Raw genomic sequence first — 22,727 nt, forward strand, 5'->3', positions numbered from 1 at the left:
CCGAATGGACTTTAGTCGCTTCCCACCAGTAAGTAATTAAATAATTTGGTAAGGCTCCCACTTTATTTTACTTACCTATCTCTGTATTAGGGGATCTCCATCTGTAAGACGTATATCAAGGTAACTGAACCACACTCGTAAGGAATAGAACATTACAATTTATTGATAAACACAAGGATTATAGAAACATAATATCTGCATATATATTGACATAGGAGTAAGGACGTAAGACAGTTAAAAAGTCAAACATATAACACAGAAGAGAATCCCTCTTTACTGGCTACTTAGAGATCTGCTTTATCTTGGCGCAGGTAACATTTTAATGTTACCAAGTTTTTAATGATGATGATGTCTGATGTGTAGAGTTGTTGCTGTTGCCCCAGGTTCAAGTGGAGAACTCTTCTTGAATTAGAATGCACTGTTTGTCTTTCCTTACACGGTACTTTGTGCATGGTGTGCTGTGATACTGCCTTCCTCAGCTCGCTGTTAGACTTTTAGCTATGCATTCTGCAAAATCATACAGAAAATCATTACTTTTTATGGTACAAGAGTGTAGGTGATGGAGTTCTCTTATTAAAGTAATGCCTGCTTTTCAGACTGAGCTCAGTCATTGGCACAGAGCTTGACCTGGGAGAGCGGCTTGTCAGGTTTCAGGTCATGAACAGAGTACAAAGAGAGAACAGATCAGCTGCTTTTTGGTTTCAGAGAGAGTGAATTGACAGCTTTTAGTTTCCTAAAAGAGAGAACAGCTCATCAGCTTTTAAGTTTCAGACAGGGAGAAAGAAGAGGTGAGTGCTACTTTTTGAAGGAAGGTGTAACCTCGGTTGATTGGATCAAGGTCACTTCTTACAGAACTAGTGCTTGCTTAATATCCATTTAGCACCTTTTTATCTGAAGGAGTCACTGCAAAGATGTCAACTCCACTCTGATTTACACTTTTGTTATTACATGAAGTACAGGGCTTCCCAAAGTGTTAGTATGAGTTGCAGTTCAGCTATTCATTCTGGAATACAGGTGGAGGTGAAAATGGCTTTCTGCATTGCATCCCTTTTAATCCTGCTGTTTTAACAGGTCTTGTGTGCTGCTAAAGCCTAGCAAAAAAAACAATGCCATCTTTGTCTTACAGCAGTGAGAATGCAACAGTATCCCTTCCCAAGCAACTTCTTCAAACGATTACCTGCTGGTTACAAGGATCACATTTGCCTTTGGTTTTGCATGTGGGTGCCTTTAGCTCTTGTTTCCAACTGAGAAACATTCTGAGCTCAGAGCTAAGCAAAGACTATTAGAAGGACTCTTTGTAATTTATTTATGTTGGTGGTAAACATATAATTCTGAAAATTGTCATTTAAAATGATTAATGAGGATTTGTAAATTGAATGATATAGCCAGTTGCTTTGTGAATGCCAGCATTCCTCTTGTGAACACACCTTGTAGGATTACAATACAGTACTCTTCTTGTTCATTCATTCAGAAGGTATTAAAAAAGAATTACAGTGATGGTCCCTCAAGGTAACAAACATTCAATGGGTCAGCTAGATTCACAGCTGTGCTATTGGAGTGTGTAAAAAATTACTTCTCTCAATCTCAGTTACAATTATGGTTGAGGTGGGATGATTTATAGTGTACTGTATTGAGAATGAATAATTTAAATGGTAAACAGAGGTATTTGATGTGCAAGCCCATCATGGTTAAATGATTGAACTGACCCCACAAATAACAATGATAATAACTGCTAAAGAAAATCATATTTAGGTTAGTTTGTTAAATTACTAATGTGTCTTGCCTGCAGTGGAGCTATAAGCAGGGAGGCTAGAATTTGATCCTTTATACTTACTTGGAAAGAGGAAGGCCTAAGAGAAGGTTTATGGATGTGGTAAGAGAGGACATGCAGGTGATGGGTGTAACAGACCAAGATACAGAGGACAGGAAGATGATGATCCACTGTGGCAACCCCTAACGGGAGCAGCCGAACAAAGAAGAAGAATATACTTACTGGGATGACACTGACTATAAAAACAATGCTTAAATTATTACAGGCAATGCTCCTCAAACATAGTGTTTGCACATTATAAGTTAGGTGACAGGCAACTTGTTGGCTCAATGGTTAGTACTTCTGTCTCATGGACCTAGCATCCTTTATTCCTATCTCCTTTTCACATATGCCTGTGTCAAGTTTACACATCCCCCTGTGTCTGTCTATGTGGATTTTCTTCCTAGTGCTTCAGTCTTCCTTGCAAATCCCTAAAGACATACAGGTTAGGTTAACAAGATATTTCAAATTAGCCCTGTGTGTAAGAAAGTGTATGTGTGTGTGCATGATGTAAGTGCTGCTGGAAACCACTTGGCCCTTTGCAACTCTGAATTAAATAAAGTAGGTTTAAAAATGTAGCCACACTTATGTCTCCCACTACATTTTCAAGCAAACAGTTTAAAGTGCACTAAAAAAAGAATAAATCTACCTTTTATCCATCAAAAGTATGTTAACAACAAGCCATTTTAAAGTACACAAAAAGATAAAAAGATAATATGAAATAAATTCTAATTTGCATTTTCCATTGAATTAATTTGCATTGTCCTTTGAATTAATTTTGCACTCTGCTAACTGCAATATTAATTTGACAATGTATACTGAACTGAGAAATCCTTTAGATTCCTAAGTTATGCATCGAGTATCTAATCAGAAATTAAGGTAAAACTAATATTGTAACAATGATGCTCAATTGGCCCTTTTATAAGTGTGTCTGTGTTTTCACTATGCGATGGACTGGTGCTCTGTCCAAAGATTGTTCCTGCCTTGTGCCCTATGCTTTCTGGGCTAGGCTACAGCTTCCTTGTGATACTGCTCAAGGTAAAATGGGCTCAAAAATTAAGTAGATGTATGAATTAACATGTATACTACAAGTCAAAAGTTTGGACACATCCAGAAATATTCATGTTTTTTTATAGAAGTTGCTACCTTTTTTATCAAGATACCATTAAATTGATTTAAAAATATAGCCAACACAATACTAGTGTTTTTAATGGCTACTGCTGCTTGAAATTACTAATTTTTAATTAATTATTTATATATGACTACAAAGCCCCATTTTCAGCAGCCATTCCTTCATCTTCCTAATTGTAAACTCCCATATAGTATTAATTACTAAGCTATAAAGGCTAACTGGTTATTTGAGAAACCTTTGAAATTGCATTAGCACTGCTGCAACCAGTTATTCTGTTCAAATTAATTGCATGGTGCAGGTATTCCTAAGGTTCGGTTCTGGGTTTAAAAAAATGGCCAAAATGAAACAGGTTTCTCTAGAAACATGTCAGTCTATTATTATTCTTTTTTTTTCTTTTTTTGCAGAATGAACTTTATTCTATGTGACATACTGTTAAGAAACCTTTACTGTCTATTGCACTCTTGAGAAAAGAGGGCAAGCTGGAACTAACCAGGATAGAGAAGAAAGGGGAAGGCAAAATGTAAAACTGCAAAATAGGATAAAGGACACCAGAGTCTATTGTTTGAGAAACAAATGCCTTACAGTTTCTCAGTTGGCTACTTTTTTGAAATACTCCAAATACCAGTGTCAATTGCAACAGAGAAAACATGATTCTGGGGTGCTGGCCTTGGAAGAAAACTTTCATATAAAAAGTGATATCTGAAACTGGCAAATATAAAAAGAAAAGGTTAAAATAGGCAAAAGAACACAGTTATTGAACAGAAGATGACTAGAAAAGCGTATTATAGCCAGCATTCTGCATTGTTAATTATTAGTTCACACATGTCTAACTTGCTCTTGCACAAACACCTACCTGAAAGTTTAAAATTATTCCTGAAGTTCATATGTACATCATGAGTGTTCTAGAAATGTATCTGCTCCTACTTCTACTATTAAGAAAAAAAATATGCACACAGCGTATACTGTATATACAATATACTGCAAAATAAAGAGAATGAATGAACATAAAGGTTTGGGGTCCCAATGGATCCTAAATCACAAATGCAGGTAAACTGCCAACTGTTAGCTTCTGTGTTGAGGCCCAACCTTTTTGGCAGCTGGTCCCAAAATGAATGCCAACTAGACATAGAGTTCTTTAAATAATATTGCAGGTGTAAGGGGCGGGGTTGCACTTGTTTTCCCAAAAATGATATCAGAGCTCTTCCTTCATTTTAGAATAGGAGATGGCGTCACCTTAATAATCTAATAATGAGATGCTCCCCATGCTTGGATGTATAACTATGCAAAGATGTATATATACTGTGAATTGGCTGCTGTATAGCGCCCGACCCAGCACAAACTCACTCAGAGGCACGTGTAAAAAACACAAAGACTTTTATTTTTCTTCAGCTGGAGGGCACGTCTTCCCTGTGAACCCCCCAGCCACAAGTCCCAAAGCACGTTGAGCAAACCACAAAAATACTCCCGTTTCGAACCACCACTCCTCCCTGGCAACTTCATTCTTTTCCTCCCGATTCTGGCCCTGAGTGGTGGTTGCCTGCCCTTTTTGTAGCCCACCCGGAAGTGCTTCAGGTGCTTGATCACCTACTTCTGATTGCACTTCCGGGCATGGGCTGTAGAGTTGTCTAGGCTGGCTCAGGGACCCATTCAGCAACCCTTGGCGGCCACCTCAGATCCCAACAGGGCTGTGGAGAACTCCATCTCCCATGGAGCCCTGCAGGAAACTGAGGCACCATCCTCAGCCAAGGAGGCTACCACCAAGCGTCCTGGGGGAGGTACTGAGCAGTCCATGATTGCTCCCCCGGAACATGTGTAGAAGGGGCGTCCCAGCTGTATATAAATATACATGTTTATATACTGCTCAAAAAAATTAAAGCAACACTTTTTAATCAGAGTATAACATCAAATCAATGAAACTTCTGGGATATTGATCTGGTCAGTTAACTAGCAGAGGGGGTTGTTAATCAGTTTCAGCTGCTTTGGTGTTAATGAAATTAACAACAGGTGCACTAGAGGGGCAACAATGAGACAACCCCCAAAACAGGAATGGTTTAACAGGTGGAGACCACTGACATTTTTCCCTCCTCATCTTTTCTGACTGTTTTTTCACTAGTTTTGCATTTGGTTACAGTCAGTGTCACTACTGGTAGCATAAAGAGATACCTGGACCCTACAGAGGTTGCACAGATAAGCCAACTTCTTCAGGATGGCACATCAATACGTGCCATTGCCAGAAAGTTTGCTGTGTCTCCCAGCACAGTCTCAAGGGCATGGAGAATTTTCCAGGAGACAGGGAGTTACTCAAGGACAGCTGGACGGGGCTGTAGAAGGCCCTTAACCCATCAGCAGGACCGATATCTGCTCCTTTGGGCAAGGAGGAACAGGATGAGCACTTCCAGAGCCCTACAAAACGACCTCCAGCAGGCCACTGGTGTCAATGTCTCTGTCCAAACAATCAGAAACAGACTTCATGAGGGTGGCCTGAGGGCTTGATGTCCTTTAGTGGGCCCTGTGCTCACTGCCTGGCACCATGCAGCTCGATTGGCATTTGCCATAGAATACCAGAATTGGCAGGTCCACCACTGGCGCCCTGTGCTTTTCACAGATGAGAGCAGGTTCACCCTGAACACATGTGACAGACATGAAACGGTCTGGAGAAGTCGTGAAGAACGTTATGCTGCTTGTAACTTTGTTCAGTGTAACCGGTTTGGCAGTGGAACAGTGATGGTCTGGGAAGGCATATCCATGGAAGGACGCACAGACCTCTACAGGCTAGACAATGGCACCTTGACTGCCATTCGGTATAGGGATGAAATCCTTGGACCCATTGTCAGACCCTATGCTGGTACAGTGGGTCCTGGGTTCCACCTGGCGAGAGTATGTGGGCAGTTCCTGGAGGATGAAGGAATTGATACCATTGACTGGCCCCCATGCTCGCCTAACCTAAATCCAATAGAACCCCTCTGGGACATTACGTTTTGGTCCATCCGACGCTACCAGGTTGTACCTCAGACTGTCCAGGAGCTCTGTGATGCCCTGGTCCAGATCTGGGAGGAGATCCCCCGGGACACCATCCATTGTCTCATTAAGACCATTCCTCAACGTTGTCAGGATTGCATACAAGCATGTGGGAGTACAATTTTGAGTTGCTGCAATGAAATTTCAGCAAAATGGACTAGCCTGCCGCATCATTTTTTCACTTTGATTTTCGGGATGTCTTTGAATTCAGCCCTCTGTAGGCTGATCATTTTCATTTCCATCAAACAATGTGGCATCCTTTCGTTCCTAACACATTACCAAGTCCATGTCAGTATAGATATCCAGCATTATTTTTTATATATATATAAGCACACTACCAGTCAAAAGTTTTAGAGTACCTCTTCTTAAATGCAATGCATGACCTAAAAATGTTGAAACGGTCTATTGCCAGAAGTTTGAATTTAAAGTTTTGGTTAGCAAAAATGTAGAAAAGGACATTTCAGAATATTACAAATGGTCCTCCTTCAACTAATAGGCTACAACCTACAGATGTTCTTCAGTAATTAAAGTAAACTAAGTTTTGCAAGTTGAAAAAAACAATTTACAAATGGTGTCCTAAATTCTGTTAATTACTTAAAAACCCTTTTGTCTATCTTAAAGCTGAGTTGGAACAGACTGTGTTACTACACCCTACAAAGTTGTAAATTCTTAGGGAAAATAGCCGGTGTTCTTTGTGATATTGTGAAGATTAAAGGGATCCCAAATAGCCTGTATAGCTTTAAAAATGCCTATGTGACTTAAAATACCTGTGTGTTCAAAATAGCTAAGTTCTCAAAGGTTGCAACCAGTGGGAGGGCAAATCGCATGGAAAAATAAAGTAGTTTATATGTTCTCTCTGTGGCTGATTAGACTCTGCGGCCTATGCTCCTTGTTAGAACTCTTAGCAGCAATCGGAGGTTATGTCATCAGAGGCACTGGGGTGTACGTTTGTATGTTCTATTCAGCAAAGTGAGTTTGTTTTTTGTTTGCTTCTTTTTACATCTTAACATGCAGCACTGGTTAGTGTTTCTATGTTCTCTAACAATTTGAGGGCTGAGCTTGATTGTAGGTTTGCATGTTTTTGTGTAGTATTTGTATATGGTGTTTTGTATCTGTACAGGGTTTTCTCAGTTGTATATATATATCCAATTATTGGATAGTTTGATTAGTCTTTTGCCCCTGTGCCCAGATCAGACAGCCAATATGCATGCTAGGGAACATAATCCATCCATCCATCCATTTTCCAACCCACTGAATCCGAACACAGGGTCACGGGGGTCTGCTGGAGCCAATCCCAGCCAACACAGGGCACAAGGCAGGGAACCAATCCTAGGCAGGGTGCCAACCCACCGCAGAGGGAACATAATATTATTTGTAATAAGTTAATGGTAACTTAACAGTTTACATAGATCAGACAAATGTAGAAAATGTTAACTATAGCAGCACTTATGGAACTAATACATACTAAGGTTGATAAAAATAGTGATTAAAACATGTTGAAAGAATGCTCCATGTGTTTGAAGATGCTGTTGTATGCTTAAGAAATGATGTGTGAATGGGACTTTGTCTGAAATGTACTTGTATTAAACTGAAATTTCAAAGTCTTTGCTGAAAATATATTGTGCACACAAATTTCGAAATGTCTTGATATAAATTTTTAGAGCTCTGAGTTAATTTGGGTTAAAATGAGTTTTGAATATGTGTAATATTTTGTAAAAGGATAACATATGCACTTTTGCTTATGAAAATGTTTATAAATGAGCAAAACATCTTTACTTCAGACCCTGATCAAGTCTTAAGGAAAAATGTTCTTTTGATAATTAGAAAAAACACAAAGGAGACAATTTCTTTCAAGAATAAAATGCTGCTGGTATGAGTGTATGATGTGGAGTATACTGTGATGCTTTTGGGAAGTACAGTGTGTGTGTATTGAGCATAGATAACTCTAGTGTGTATGTGTCAGCTGACTTATTAAATAGGTTCCAAATGTGAAAGTTTTTATACTGCATATGTTATGGATATTGTTTTAAATGGTTTACATAAGTTGTTAGGTAATTTAAGAAAGGGCAGTATGGTGGTGGGCGGCATGGTGGCACAGTGGTAGCGCTGCTGCCTCACAGTAAGGTGACCTGAGTTCGCTTCCCTGGTCCTCCCTGCGTGGAGTTTGCATGTTCTCCCCATGTCTGTGTGGGTTTCCTCTGGGTGCTGCGGTTTCCTCCCACAGTCCAAAGACATGCAGGTTAGGTGCATTGGCGAACCTAAATTGTCTCTAGTGTGTGCTTGGTGTGTGTTTGTGTGCCCTGCTTTGGGCTGGTGCCTTGCCTGGGATATGTTTCTGCCTTGCATCCTGTCCTGGCTGGGATTGGCTCCAGCAGACCCCCGTGACCCTGTGTTAGGATATAGCGGGTTGGACAATGACTGACTGACAGTATGGTGGTGGCACAGTGATTAGCACTGCGGCCCAACAAAAGGAAATGAGAGACAAAGAGTGTTTACAGTTAATGCTTTAATACAGTGAATACTAGAAAATAAAACTTCAATGAGTTTAAATGTTTTAAAGATAGTTTCAGTAATGATGAGTATGTTGTGCATTATGTAAAATAGATCTCTGTGACTGAAGTGTATTTAAAGTGTTTAAGAGTCTGAGGATATGTTTTGTTACAGATAATGTGTGAAAATATGTGGGGTTGTTTGAAAGGATGAAGCAACTGATAACAGTGTGTATAAATGTATATGTTTTGAATTCAAAGTGAAAAAATGATAAGTATGAATAGGTGCAATGAAAGCGTCTTCAGATTTAGTATAATGTGTACAATACATTCCTTTTGAGTACTGCCCATACTCTGACAAAAGGAAAGTTCTTTTAGAAAATGTAAAAGAACATTTAAAATAAGACATATTCTCTAAGATAGCAGGTCATGAGCACTTGCTTCCAGTCTAGGTAGTGTTCCATACTAAGATATGCTGTACAAAAGGGGGGTTAACTAATAAAAGGTAGACTGTGATTTTTCTACAGAATCAACACTCCGGAAAGGATGCAAAGATATCAACAAAAGAGTGTACAAGAACAACTAGCTTTAGCAAGAAGTTATGGGTAAAATAAATCAATGTTGTTAAACTTACTGCGGTGGGTTGGCACCCTGCCTGGGATTGGTTCCTGCCTTGTGCCCTGTGTTGGCTGGGATTGGCTCCAGCAGACCCCCGTGACCCTGTGTTCGGATTCAGCGGGTTGGAAAATGGATGGATGGATGGATGGATGTTAAGCTTATATAAAATTTTATCTTAGTCTAAAGCATTGTCTCAACATGCAATGATGTGATGCATTGGCTTACCCTGAAGGCATTTAAATACAAACAAATTTTCAATTATAGGGCATGTGATGCAATGACATATATATATTGATTTATTTTCCCATACCTTTCCTGTGTTATTGTGCTAATTATCTGCATGCACAGCAAGGTAAATGATCTCTTTTCATGAGCAATGAGTACTGATTGATTATTTGCAACTACTGTCATTATTATTATTATGAATTTAAATTGTTTTGGACCTACCCTGAACAGCAATTGGTATAAAGTAATAGAACATTTTAGAAAAAGTGATTAGCATAATATGGTCAGCACTTAGAGTAAAGGCAGTGTGTAAGAGTAAATATTTTGGACAAATGTTTTTAATAAGCATATTGATACTCGATGAGAGAAGACAAGTCGCCTTTAAGGATTAATGTTTGTATGTAGCAAGGACTGTTAATCAGAATTTAACATGATTATTAGCACTTAACTCATTCGTAATTATCACCTTAGCACTTGCAGCATTGCCAGATAAAGTCAGTCCAATCTAAGCTTTGCTGGTTATTGATTTTAATAATAATACAGAGTTTAACATAAAGGGAAATAGGAACACTCAGGATAAAATATATTGTAACGTTTTGCGGTATTTAAAGTAGTAACTATTTTGAAAACATAAGAAGTATCAACAGCTCCTTATCTTTAACTTGGTTTTTATTTGCATTTTAATTTAGAAGTGTAGGGTCGCTTGTCACATTAGTATGGCATAAAACCCATAATTTGCCTTGCAAAATAATTACTACATCAAGAATTTTGTTTTGGTTTAACCTTTTTCTTTGGTAAAATATATTCTTTTTACATTGTGGTATTTTTGCCTACCGTCTGTAATACCGCCTCTGTAAATCTGGAGACTCTTTCTAAAATTTGACAGCGCCTCTCCCATTCATGTTACACCAACGTGTAACGAAAGTAGCTCAGAGAAATGTACGCTTGAACCGGTTCCTCCAGTTTCCCGTCAACCCATGGGTGTATCACGGGAGAGGAAGAGATATCGCGCTGTCGCTGACGTTCTGCAGGTCAACAGTATGACTAGTTGAAGCCGTCGAGGACGTCTGCAAGCCCGCAGGTAAATGCGACGAGGGGATAATCAGGTATTGTGTTTTTTGAGGGGCTCAAGAAGGTGAGCAGTATTCTTTTGGTAGGGAATGCGTAGTGCCAGCTACCCGGAACACACTGTGTGCATTGTTAACCGAATAAATGGGACTCTAAAGTCTCCCGAGTGTCAAGATGGCAAAGTAGAGCTAGTGCGTTTTGGTAAGGAAATAGTTCCAATTCCAGTTTATATTTTTAATGATTTACTGCTACAGTTCTGTGTGCGTATCTGCTTTGAGCATTTCCATTACTTTTGCTTTCGATCTGTAATTAGACATATTTGGATGGTCTTTGAAGGTTTTTGAAGCTATCATTTTATTACAAGAATGCGTATGGCGTGCACAGCATAAATAAAGACATGGAGCTTTTTGGAAAAGCACAAACTGAAAAAAACATTGTACATTTGGAAGTGCAGGTCGATGGATTCTGTCCATTTGTGATTGCAGCATTATTTTGAAATCACAGTAGTCATTCAATCTCTTACCCGTTGTAGTCGATGGTATGCGGCTTAGTGTATAGAGATCTGCATCTTAGTGGAGTATCTGCAGTACCGACTTTAAAAAAAAAAGACATTTGATTAGATGTATGCTCCAGATGAAAAAGGTCTAAATGTTACCTACAGTTTACAAATGGTGGAAAGCTACGAGTTGCATGATTACGTGGCTGTTTTGGATTTAGTATCCGGAAGTATTAATATTCGGCGAAATTAATGCAAATTGTTCAACCGGTTTATATTAAATCGACTTCTCAAACTAACTTTACCTGTGATATCTGTACGTTACCTGGGCTTGAAGGTGCGTCAGTTTACTTGAAATTTGTCCCAGCAGCCGAAACGCTGAGTAATTTTTCAGATAGTTCTTACTCAAAACTTAATGGTAATTAATAATTTTTCAAATCTCTGATTTATTATGGTGGAAATTGTTCGTTTACATCGCATACTATGATAACGATAGAGTGTGAAAATGGTGGTTTTTATAGATGTTTTCAGGGGTTTTAACCATTTTTCTTTAACATCTTTTATATGTATACATTTTAAGGCTACTAGGTTGGTACTGTCATAAAATCATTTATCGGTCAGGACATATTCCAAGTTGCATATTTGTTCCTGGAGCCTATCTGATTTAATCAGTTATTGTTTTATGCACTATACGAAATACTTAAGTTTTTAGGAAGTGCTTTCTCTGATTAATTGAGCTTGTAAAAATTAATGTCCATTTCAACATTTGTTACTTGCCTTTTAAAGTTGGCTTGGAACCAACTACTGCCACATGTCATGTGCTCCACATTAAATGCAGTTCTCTGTCATTTGTTAACTGTATTTTGTAGAAGATCAGTCTTAAGAAAATTATTGAGTTAGTGCAACAACTGGAGGCCATAGTACCTTCAGTATTGCTTACAAACACCACTCGTAGCTCGCCCAGTCAACTGCATAATTCTTGGTACATACAGTCCAAGGCCTATTTCATGCCACCTTCTCACAGAACATCCTTCTATGGATCCATCCATCCATTTTCCAACCCGCTGAATCCGAACACAGGGTCACGGGGGTCTGCTGGAGCCAATCCCAGCCAACACAGGGCACAAGGCAGGGAACCAATCCCGGGCAGGGTGCCAACCCACCGCAGGACACACACAAACACACCCACACACCAAGCACACACCAGGTGCCAATTTAGAATCACAAATCCACCTAACCTGCATGTCTTTGGACTGTGGGAGGAAACCGGAGCGCCCGGAGGAAACCCACGCAGACACGGGGAGAACATGCAAACTCCACGCAGGGTGGACCCGGAAAGCGAACCCGGGTCTCCTAACTGCGAGGCAGCAGCGCTACCACTGTGCCACCGTGCCGCCCTCCTTCTATGGATGCAGTTATGCAATTAGAGTTGAGGAAAGGCTATCCTAGTCTATCTGAAGATCTGTAGTAACTGACCTCAGTAGGCATGTCAAGAATGATGTTGGTCATTATAAAGCTCATTCCACAGCTTAGAAGTAAGAACTGAGAATCATAATATATATGTTAATCATGTAAAGTGATAGGTCCACTCAATAGACAGACTGTAGGCAGAAGTGACCTCTAGAAAGATCAGATACTGGAAATATTTAGGAGCAGAGCCATGTGGAGATTTGTAGGTCAGCTACTTGACTACTGAAAGTTTATCTGTGACTTGGGAAGGGTGAGTTGCATGGTGACCCAGGCGATTAGACATATTGTAAGATACAAGTATCTTTGATTAATATTTAAACATCAGCTAGGAAGGTTGTAACAGTAGCATACAATATTATTTTTCCATGCAATGATTGCTGCTCAGCACTTTAGCCCCTGGCATACATTCAACATCAATCTCAGAGGTGTTGACAATAGTATTTTAATCCACATAATGTCTGTGATACTTTAACCTTTATTCTGGAACTGAAATATTTTACTTGTACTATTTGTTTAAAAACATTTATATAAAGAGGTGTCGTAGCAAAGAGTTTGACATGTTGTTGCAGGATCAAAAAGGTTGTTTTGAAATCATGTAGTGAATGGTTTGAATTTATATGTATTTATTAGTGATGTGAAAATTAAACACATTTCATAATTGATAGTTAACCCTTTTAAGTTACTAATCGTTATTCATTAAAAATAGATATCCTATTTAATAACAAAAAATAAGCATACATTTCTCAGAAAAAGTTATATTTGTTATATGTGTAAGAATTTGTTTTAATGTTAAGGAAGAATGTGTCACAAATTGTATATTTTTTGAAGGTAGTTTTGTGTATTTTTGTTTAGTGATACAAGCATATTGATATTCTTGGGAATTATTTGGAGCCTGTTAACTGTAAGAGTTACCACATACTTCGATAGACGTTCGTTCTACAAAGACACACAGAAATGGAGTTACGCAAACTGTTCCCTGGACAAGTGCAGGCATAAGTGGAAGAAATGAATTTGCCTTCGCGACAACAGCTGAGAGTAGACACTAGTGCTGGGCGGTATACCAGTTCATACCAAAAACCGTTTTTTATTTTTGTTATGATAAGGATTTTTCTTATACTGCAACACCGGTTTAAATAGCCTAAACAACGTTCAGAACGTGGTGCAGCGGGAAGCTGTTTAAAGGGGGACCTTTTCAGCTGCTGCACCGCTAAACACGAATGCAACGGAATACATTTGTTAGTGGAGGTATTGAACAGTGAAAATGGACAGAGAACATTCTGAAACAAGCTGTAGCAGGCGATAAAGCTGAACATGATGACACAGAAGAACTTTTGCTGAAAAAAGGAGCCGTGTCTGTTGTCTGTAGATACTTTGGTTTTAAAAGATTGGATGTGGACCATTATGTTCAAATGTGTGAATACTGTTTCTATACTACTGGATAATACTGCAAGTCAAGTTGTACTTGTTTCCTTTTTTATTTCAATACTGTGTGATGACATGTTGAATTTACTCTCGACATTTCTACTTTATTCTCACTGTTTATGACGAGCTTAAAGTTGACATACTGACTTTATTCCCATAATTTGTCATTAAAGTAGAACATCCTAAACTAAACTTCATCTTAAAATGAATATTTAATTTACAAGATTTTTTCAAACACTGTCATAAGTTATGTAGCACATTAAATGCTTTGTGTTAAGTGTTCTGGAGCCATGTTAATCGCTACGTGCTTCTTAAACTGACTTCCTCTTGTATTAAGAGGAGGCGCAGGCAGCAATCACCACACAGAATATATTAATTTCGTGATATTCCTGCTCCCTGAACATTTAGAATACTAAGATAAATACTTGATATCATTTTCATGATGAAATGCATTAAAGCATGTATTAAACATGTGGGGGCATGGTGGCCTTGAGGGTGCACTGCTGAGTCTCCGCAAGGTTGTCCCGGGTGTTTCCTGCCTTGAATTTGCATGTTTTTCTGGTGGGTTTACTCGGCGTGCTTCAGTTTTTTTTTCAAAGTCATATAGGATGTGGAGTTTTGTTAGGCTATGTTGACCCTGCTAGTGTATGTATTGCTCTTATGCTGATGTACCAAACCCGCAGTTCCTATCCTTCCTTTTTCTTTCTTCACATAACCAGTCACCACACGATAAACGTCTTTGTGAAATTAAAACTAGTTATAAACTTAGACCACTGAGTGTTCAGAACTTTAAAAAAATCGTTATACATATTTAATTATGCCATCCATTCAGGGCTGCGCCTATCCCAGCAAGCATTGTGTGCGAGGCAGGAGCAAATCCTGAACGGGTCACCAGCACATCGCAGGGTGAATACCCTGCATAACAAAACCCCACATCTTAAATGACTTTGAAAAGAAACTGAAGCAAATTCAAGGCAGGGAACAACCGGGACCTCCTTGCTGCGAAGCAGCAGTGCAAATTCTGCACACAACACTCCATAATGACAGCGTGAAAAAGTTTACTTGAGGTTTTTGCAAATTTATTAAAAATAAAAAAACTGAGAAATCACATGTACATAAGTATTCACAGCCTTTTCTCAATACTTTGTTGATGCACCTTTGCAGCAATTCACAGTGGTAGTGCTGCTGCTTTGCAGTAAGGAGACTCTGGAAGATTGCGGGTTCGCTTCCCGGTTCCTCCCTGTGTGGATAGCGCTTTGAGTATTGAGAAAAGCACTATATAAATGTAATGAATTATTATTATTTTATTATTAATTACAGCCTCAAGTCTTGTTGAATATGATGCCACAAGCTTGGCACACCTATCCTTGGCCAGTTTCACCCATTCCTCTTTGCAGCACCTCTCAAGCTCCATCAGGTTGGATGGGAAGCGTCGGTGCACAGCCATTTTAAGATCTCTCCAGATATGTTCAATCGGATTCAAGTCTGGGCTCTGGCTGGGCCACTCAAGGACATTCACAGAGTTGTCCTGAAGCCACTCCTTTGATATTTGATATCTTGGCTGTGTGCTTAAGGTCGTTGTCCTGCTGAAAGATGAACCGTCGCCCCAGTCTGAGGTCAAGAGTGCTCTGGAGCAGGTTTTCATCCAGGATGTCTCTGTGCATTGCTGCAGTCATCTTTCCCTTTATCCTGACTAGTCTCCCAGTTGCTGCCGCTGAAAAACATCCCCACAGCATGATGCTGCCACCACCATGCTTCACTGTAGATAGATAGATAGATACTTTATTAATCCCAATGGGATTTCCTCCAAAAGTGACGCCTGGCATTCACACCAAAGAGTTCAATCTTTTTCTCATCAGACCAGAGAATTTTCTTTCTCATGGTCTGAGAGTCCTTCAAGTGCCTTTTGGCAAATTCCAGACGGGCTGCCATGTGCCTTTTACTAAGGAGTGGCTTCTGTCTGGCTGCTCATGGTGGATTGCTGCAGAGATGGTTGTCCTTCTGGAAGGTTCTCTCTCCTCAGAGGACCTCTGGAGCTCTGACAGAGTGACCATTGGGTTCTTGGTCACCTCCCTGACTAAGGCCCTTCTCCCCCGATCGCTCAGTTTAGATGGCCGGCCAGCTCTAGGAAGAGTCCTGGTGGTTTCGAACTTCTTCCACTTACGGATGATGGAGGCCACTGTGCTCATTGGGACCTTCAAAGCAGCAGAAATTTTTCTGCAACCTTCCCTAGATATGTGCCTTGAGACAATCCTGTCTCGGAGGTCACAATTCCTTTGACTTAATGCTTGGTTTGTGCTCTGACATGAACTGTCAACTGTGGGACCTTATATAGACAGGTGTGTGCCTTTCCAAATCATGTCAAATCAACTGAATTTACCACAGGTGGACTCCAATTAAGCTGCAGAAACATTTCAAGGATGATCAGGGGAAACAGGATACACCTGAGCTCAATTTCGAGCTTCACGGCAAAGGCTGTGAATACTTATGTACATCCATCCATCCATTTTCCAACCCGCTGAATCCGAACACAGGGTCATGGGGGTCTGCTGGAGCCAATCCCAGCCAACACAGGGCACAAGGCAGGGAACCAATCCCGGGCAGGGTGCCAACCCACCGCAGTACTTATGTACATGTGCTTTCTCAATTTTTTTATTTTTAATAAATTTTCAAAAACCTCAAGTAAACTTTTTTCATGTTGTCTTTATGGGGTGTTGTGTGTAGAATTCTGAGGAAAAAAATTAATTTAATCCATTTTGGAACATAACAAAATGTGGAAAAAGTGATGTGCTGTGAATACTTTCCGGATGCACTGTATATTTCCCAGTGATTGTGGTAACAGCAACTTAAAAGAAGCAAAGATTTCAAATATATAAAAATGTTTATTTTCTGTTATTTCAATTCAAAGTTCTGCTTGAATGGATGGCCTATATAGTAATTTTTTCTTTCTATACTTATTTCTAACATCCTTCGAAAAGAATATAGGAAATCTGAAATAGGTAACTTAAGTTAAAGGATATTAAAATATATGAATCTTGATGAAAACTTACTCAACTGAATTTGACTGCTTTATAAAACAACGTTTGATTATATTAATTAACCAAGTCAAGACACGTATCTTGAACATGTCCTGTAATGATATACAGCATAGAAGGTTTAAAAGTAAAAGTTTACTGTACATATGTTTTTTAAGATTTGTAATGTCTTGCAAACATTGATTCTGTTCTCTCCATTCATTTGCTTAACCCGCTTAGTACATTACCCAGGCATTATCAGACCCATAATGGATACTAGACCTGACGGGAGCTCCAATCCACGACTGGACATGCCACATTAATTACACTAGGCTAGGTTAGTTAGACATATTGCTTAATTTAACATTCTAGTGTCTGTGAAGTAGGAGGCAAACCAGAGTACCCTAATATACAGTATATACCATGTTTACCCCAAACATTTTTTTCCAAAACATAGTTATATTTGCTGCTTGTTAAGTGCTTGTCTCCATATCAAAATGGACTACCAATTGCTATATGTTGGAACACTTGTTAAAACATTATCAGAATCTTCCTTTTCTGTAGCACTAGCAAACATTTTTACTCAAGGAACTGTTCTTTTAATTTCCAGGTTTGTCAGATGAAGTATTCAGAATGGGGTTGAAAGACCGCCCCCAGTGCTATTTTGATGTAGAAATCAACAGAGAGCCAGGTATAACATCTTGTTTAACATTAATTATGGGTTTATTTCCTTTTTAAAGTTTTTTTTTTTTTTCCTGCTGTCAAGTTTTTTTTTTTTTATTTTGGTAAATACTGTTTATGTCTTAATGGGTATATATTTATTTTTACAGATTTGTTGTTCATATACTTGATGAATGCATGTCTGTTGGTGCTGAAAATGTATTTTTTATATTTTATAGCTCAGAGCAGGGGTAGGCAACGTCGGTCCTGGAGTGCCACAGTATGTGCAGGTTTTTGTTCCAACCCAGTTCCTTAACGAGAACTCAATTATTGCTGATGAAGCACATATTGCTTAAGTGACATTTTAATGCTTCATTTTAGTGGTCTCGCTTGTTAAGGTTCTCCAACCTTAATTGCTTATTTCAATCTTAAACTGCTGCATTCAGTGTTTTAATTGCTCCTTATTAGCAATAAGATGTAAAACAGGGGTAGGCAATGTCGGTCCTGGTGAGCCGCAGTGGCTACAGGTTGTCATTCCAACCCAATTGCTTAATTAGAAACCAATCATTGCCAATCTCAGACCTTATTTAATTTTATGGCTTGTTAGTCTGTGCAATGTAAGGCTTTTATATCGTAGATTTTTTTCCTTTCCAAGGATATCATCCAAATGATTTGAAGCCTAAAACAGATCATTTTCAGTCTGTCACATTTTTCTATTAAGTGTTTTATTAAATCAAACCATGCATGATGAACACACACACATGTAATTGGAAAAAAGCTAGCTGGAGAACTGCTGGCTGCTTTGTCTTTTACATCTTATTGCTAATAAGGAGCAATTAAAACACTGAATGCAGCAGTTTAAGATTGAAATAAGCAATTAAGGTTGGAGAACCTTAACAAGCGAGACCACTAAAATGAAGCATTAAAATGTCACTTAAGCAATATGTGCTTCATCAGCAATAATTGAGTTCTCGTTAAGGAACTGGGTTGGAACAAAAACCTGCACATACTGTGGCACTCCAGGACCGACGTTGCCTACCCCTGGCTCAGAGTACTGAATTAGAATTCTTAGGTATGTGAAATGTCTCACTGGTGTCTGGATACTTGACATTAAGACAAAATTAGTAACTCTTGCAGTGTAAAATCTCCACCTTGATAAAATGTTGTTATATTATGTGTTGCCTATTATAATGGTTATGCAGTAAAGATGATAAACATTCGGCTTTATCTGAAAGCACAAGTAGTTAACTGGAATGATTTTTGGAAGAGCTTTGAATTTTTAAGCTACCCTTTATTACTTTATCCCTTTAGTAGTTTTATGCAATATAGACTTTGCTCATTTGATTATTTGCCTTTAGCACGGATGCACCTTCTGTTTTTTTAGGGCCTTGTGTTCTAAATTGAAGTGTTAACTTTGGTGTTTTTATTATTAAACCATAGACCGCTGGTGTTTCCTGCTCATTTTTTATTGACAAAATGTAGTTTTGTAGGCTTATTATTTAGTGACCATTAAAATACAAAAATAAATAAACTCTTAAAATACATACTATAACTAACAAAATATTCATCCATAATATGTATGGTATTGTCTGGGCTCTCCCTTACAGATATATTGAGAAGCATGGACATCTGGGTAAGATTCAAAATAGAGCTAGTGACCCTCTGCAACAAGAGTTCAGAGACAATCTTTATTTAACACTAGAATCATTGAAGCCTATTGAAAAAAGTCATATTGTTGGGCCACCTTAAATTCCTTTGCACCTCTTCATCAGTTTCACAAATGTGTCAGTCAGCACAAGCAGCAAGCAGCCAGCTATCCCATCACCCACCGACGCAGCTGAAGTTCTCCCAGCACTTGCAAGTTCTCTTTATCTGGGTGTGAGGTTCCTTGATTTGTATATTGTAAATAATATATCGTTATTTGGAATACATGCATTTCATGTGTGTTAAGTGTCTACAACGATCTGGGTAAATGTTGTATGACAGGAAATGCAAGGCAAGAAATGTTGAACAAATAACTAAAACAGAAACATGGAAATAATGATGTGAAGTGTATAATGTGTGAAAATTTTAGTCCAAATGTCAAATAAACACTTTCTAAAAAGTATAACAAAACAAGTGTGCTTTTATTCAAGAATTTAATCAAAGAAAAATAAATCATTCAATTTACATGTTGCTGTCAATGAGTAAAAACCCAAGCCCAAATATCAATCGACAGGAAGTTGACATGTCTGCTTGGCTGGTGCAGAGGTAAGAACTGCTATCTCTATTTTGAGTAGTGAGCTGCTATTATTATTACTACAATATAATAAAAACATTTAATTTAAGTCTGTAACACCTGGTGTAAATTTTTATTCTGTCAGTTACGTTCACGTGGTACAACGAACTTGCCTCTCCCTCTTTGAATTGATGGCGTTTATCTCCATTCTTTTCACAAGAGCAGCAATGACCACAGTTGGTGCTGTGGTTGATGCCTGCTCAGAACTATTTGTTTTACCGGCAATCAAAGATACTATGGCCGCAATCGGACTATCATGCAACATTTGCGCTTTGACAACAAAGACACCTGTACAGAACATATGAAAAACAACAGATTTGCTGTGATCTTGGACATCTGGCAATGTTTTGTTGAGAACTGTGTTTTCAGTTACAACCCAGGGCAACATATTACTGTTGATGAGCAACTGTTTCCAACCAAAATCCATTGTCCTTGCAATACATCTTAACCAAGCCTGACAAATTTGGCGTAAAGTTTTGGATTGAGGCAGATTTGGTGACAAAGCACATGTGCAATGCCACTCCTTATTTAGAAAAAGATCCCAGTCGTCCCTCGGGAGAAAGACTTTCCGAGACTGTGGTCATAAAGCTTATGGAGCCATTTCTGGTCAAAGGCAGAACCATAACAACAGACAACTTCTTCACATTGCTTTCACTGGCTAATAGACTGCTGCACCACAACACAACTCTGCTTGGCACCATAAATAAAATGGGACGGGACCATCCACCTGCAGCTAAAGTCACTTTAGTACGCAAACAATTCTCCATGCTAGTGTTTAGATCTGGCAGTGCAATGCTGTCAGTGTATGCACCCAAAAAGAAGAGGCAGGGACAGATTTGATCTCATTCAAGTGGTTACTGGAATATAAAATAAACACTTATGCAAAGGCATAACAAAACGAGTGTGCTTTTATTGAAGAATAAAACTGAATAACAAAAAAATTCAAGTGACAACAAGACACCTAGAAGACCTGATTCACCAGCATTTGTGTGTCTGTTTATATCCCTTTAGCAATATCTTTTACAGGTCGCAAACATTTACACCGGGTGTTTCAGACTCAAATCAAATGTATGTTTTTATTATATTTTAGTAATAATAATAGCAGCTCACTACTCAAAACAAAGAACACTTGGACTCGAACCCACAACCTTTTGGTTATAAGGCAGCAGTTCTTACCTCTGCACCATCCAAGAAGACATCAGTTTTCTGTCAATTGACATTTGAGCTTGGGTTTTTAACTCATTGACGGCAACATGTAAATTGATTTCTTTTTCTTTGGTTATATTCTTGAATAAAAGCGCACGTTTATTTGATATTTGGACTAAAGTCTTCACACGTTATACACTTCATTACTATAACATGGAAAAAGTTTGTTTTAGTTATGTGTTCAACATTTCTTGCCACGGATTTCCTATCATCCAACATTTACCCAGATCGTTGTAGGTACGGAACACATGAAATGCATGTATTCCAAATAACGATACATTATTTACCCTATACAACTGAAGGCATCTCACACCCAGATAAAGAGACTTGGGCTGGGAGAACTTCAGCTGCGTTAGTGGGGGATGGGATAGCAGGCTGCTTGTGCTGATTGACACATTTACAAAATGAAGTATTGTGAAGGAATTTAAAGTGGCCTGGGATTACAACGTTTTTGTAGGGTTCAGGAATTCTACTGTTAAACCCTGAACTGTTGAGCTGTGAGGCAGCAGTGTTATTCAATTGAGTCATCGTGTTTCTTGTGCATCTACTGTTTTGTGTGTTAGGAACAAAGTAGTATGCTGCATGAAATTTTATAGTTTATACTCCACCTCTCTCTGATATGTAGTTTTTAAAAGTTGCAGCCTTGATATATCAATAACTGTTCCCTCAAATCTTTGTAATCTTTGTATTTTACTCATGATTGATTTAGGAAGAAATGCATCATGAATCATGCTTCAAAAAAACCTTACTCTGGTTTAGTGACCTGTAGTGAGGTACCCACAGCAAGGCTGAACTTTAGCTTGCCTTCCAACAAGTGACTCCTCCGTTGTGATGATTAGAATGTCACAAGACTGATGGGTTTACTGAAGGTAAAGTCGAATAACATGGGCCACAGGAACACTGAACATTTTTCAGGAGGCAGGAAAAAATTAAGAAACTGGCAAGAGCAGAATGTTACAGGGTTCACCCAAATTGTAGCAAGGACTCCGTCTGACAAAAGTAAAAATGTTTTATCTTGTCAATGTGTGGTTTGTAGAGTGGTCCTTTAGCATGCAGGTTGACTTTATTATGTTAGTATGGTTATGTTATGCACTACTTGTCTGAAAGAATATGATCAAGCATTCATAAAGTACATTTTAATTTCAAGATAATGAAATTACAGTAAATATCTCATAGAACATGAAAGTATATTAATACATCTGAATGAATTAAATTTGAGACTGAATGAATTGAATGTTTTCTGATAAAAACATACATAGAAAGTAAGAACTGACAATGCCTTAATCAGTTTCTGTTTAAAATAAATCTTAAACTTTTTGCCTTTATCTTTATTTAGTGGGCCGTATTGTGTTCCAGCTTTTTTCAGATGTTTGTCCAAAGACATGCAAAAATTTTCTATGGTTATGTACAGGTATGGAAAGTAAAATTTTTCTGTTTAAGTATTGTTGTTCTTCAGATTTGCTCAGTGCTAGCCCTAAAGGAATGCATCGGCTATGAATTGCCACTGCAATTTACCTTTCAGTTACAGTCTAATTTGTAGTTTAAACTGAAATCTTTGCATATTTTGACTTATTTCTTTTGAATATTTATCAAAAAATGTGGATACACTATTAGCCATATGTGTATTATTTTCATTTGGTCTTCTCCTTAAATACCGTAACATTTTCAAACCTGAGAAATATAATCTCTTCGGTGTGTAATGGGTCTGCTGCAGGGTCTCTGCTCTTATAGGAGCTGCAAGGTTTGGGCCATCCTTACCATATAACCCAAACTATCTAAACTGGCTCATCTTGATCCCAAGGAACAGTGACTGCACTCAGA

At 38.5% G+C, this 22,727-nt stretch overlaps 1 protein-coding gene across 4 annotated transcripts in view; it reads left to right on the forward strand.

The window, feature by feature from the left end:
- Nucleotides 1-10,263: 10,263 nt before the first annotated feature.
- Nucleotides 10,264-22,727, forward strand: part of nktr (natural killer cell triggering receptor) — a 56,311-nt gene continuing 43,847 nt past the window's right edge. The window contains exons 1-3 of one of the 4 annotated variants that reach the window (XM_051929129.1): nucleotides 10,264-10,373; nucleotides 17,373-17,453; nucleotides 22,243-22,317. In XM_051929129.1, coding sequence (XP_051785089.1) covers nucleotides 17,396-17,453; nucleotides 22,243-22,317 — 133 coding nt within the window. In that variant the 5' untranslated portion in view covers nucleotides 10,264-10,373; nucleotides 17,373-17,395. Of the gene's footprint in view, nucleotides 10,428-10,462; nucleotides 10,562-17,372; nucleotides 17,454-22,242; nucleotides 22,318-22,727 lie in introns of those variants that run through there. The other 3 variants (XM_051929130.1, XM_051929128.1, XM_028804193.2) reach the window with 3 other exon arrangements.

Source organism: Erpetoichthys calabaricus, chromosome 6, assembly GCF_900747795.2.
Source record: "Erpetoichthys calabaricus chromosome 6, fErpCal1.3, whole genome shotgun sequence".
Classification (NCBI taxonomy): domain Eukaryota; kingdom Metazoa; phylum Chordata; class Cladistia; order Polypteriformes; family Polypteridae; genus Erpetoichthys; species Erpetoichthys calabaricus.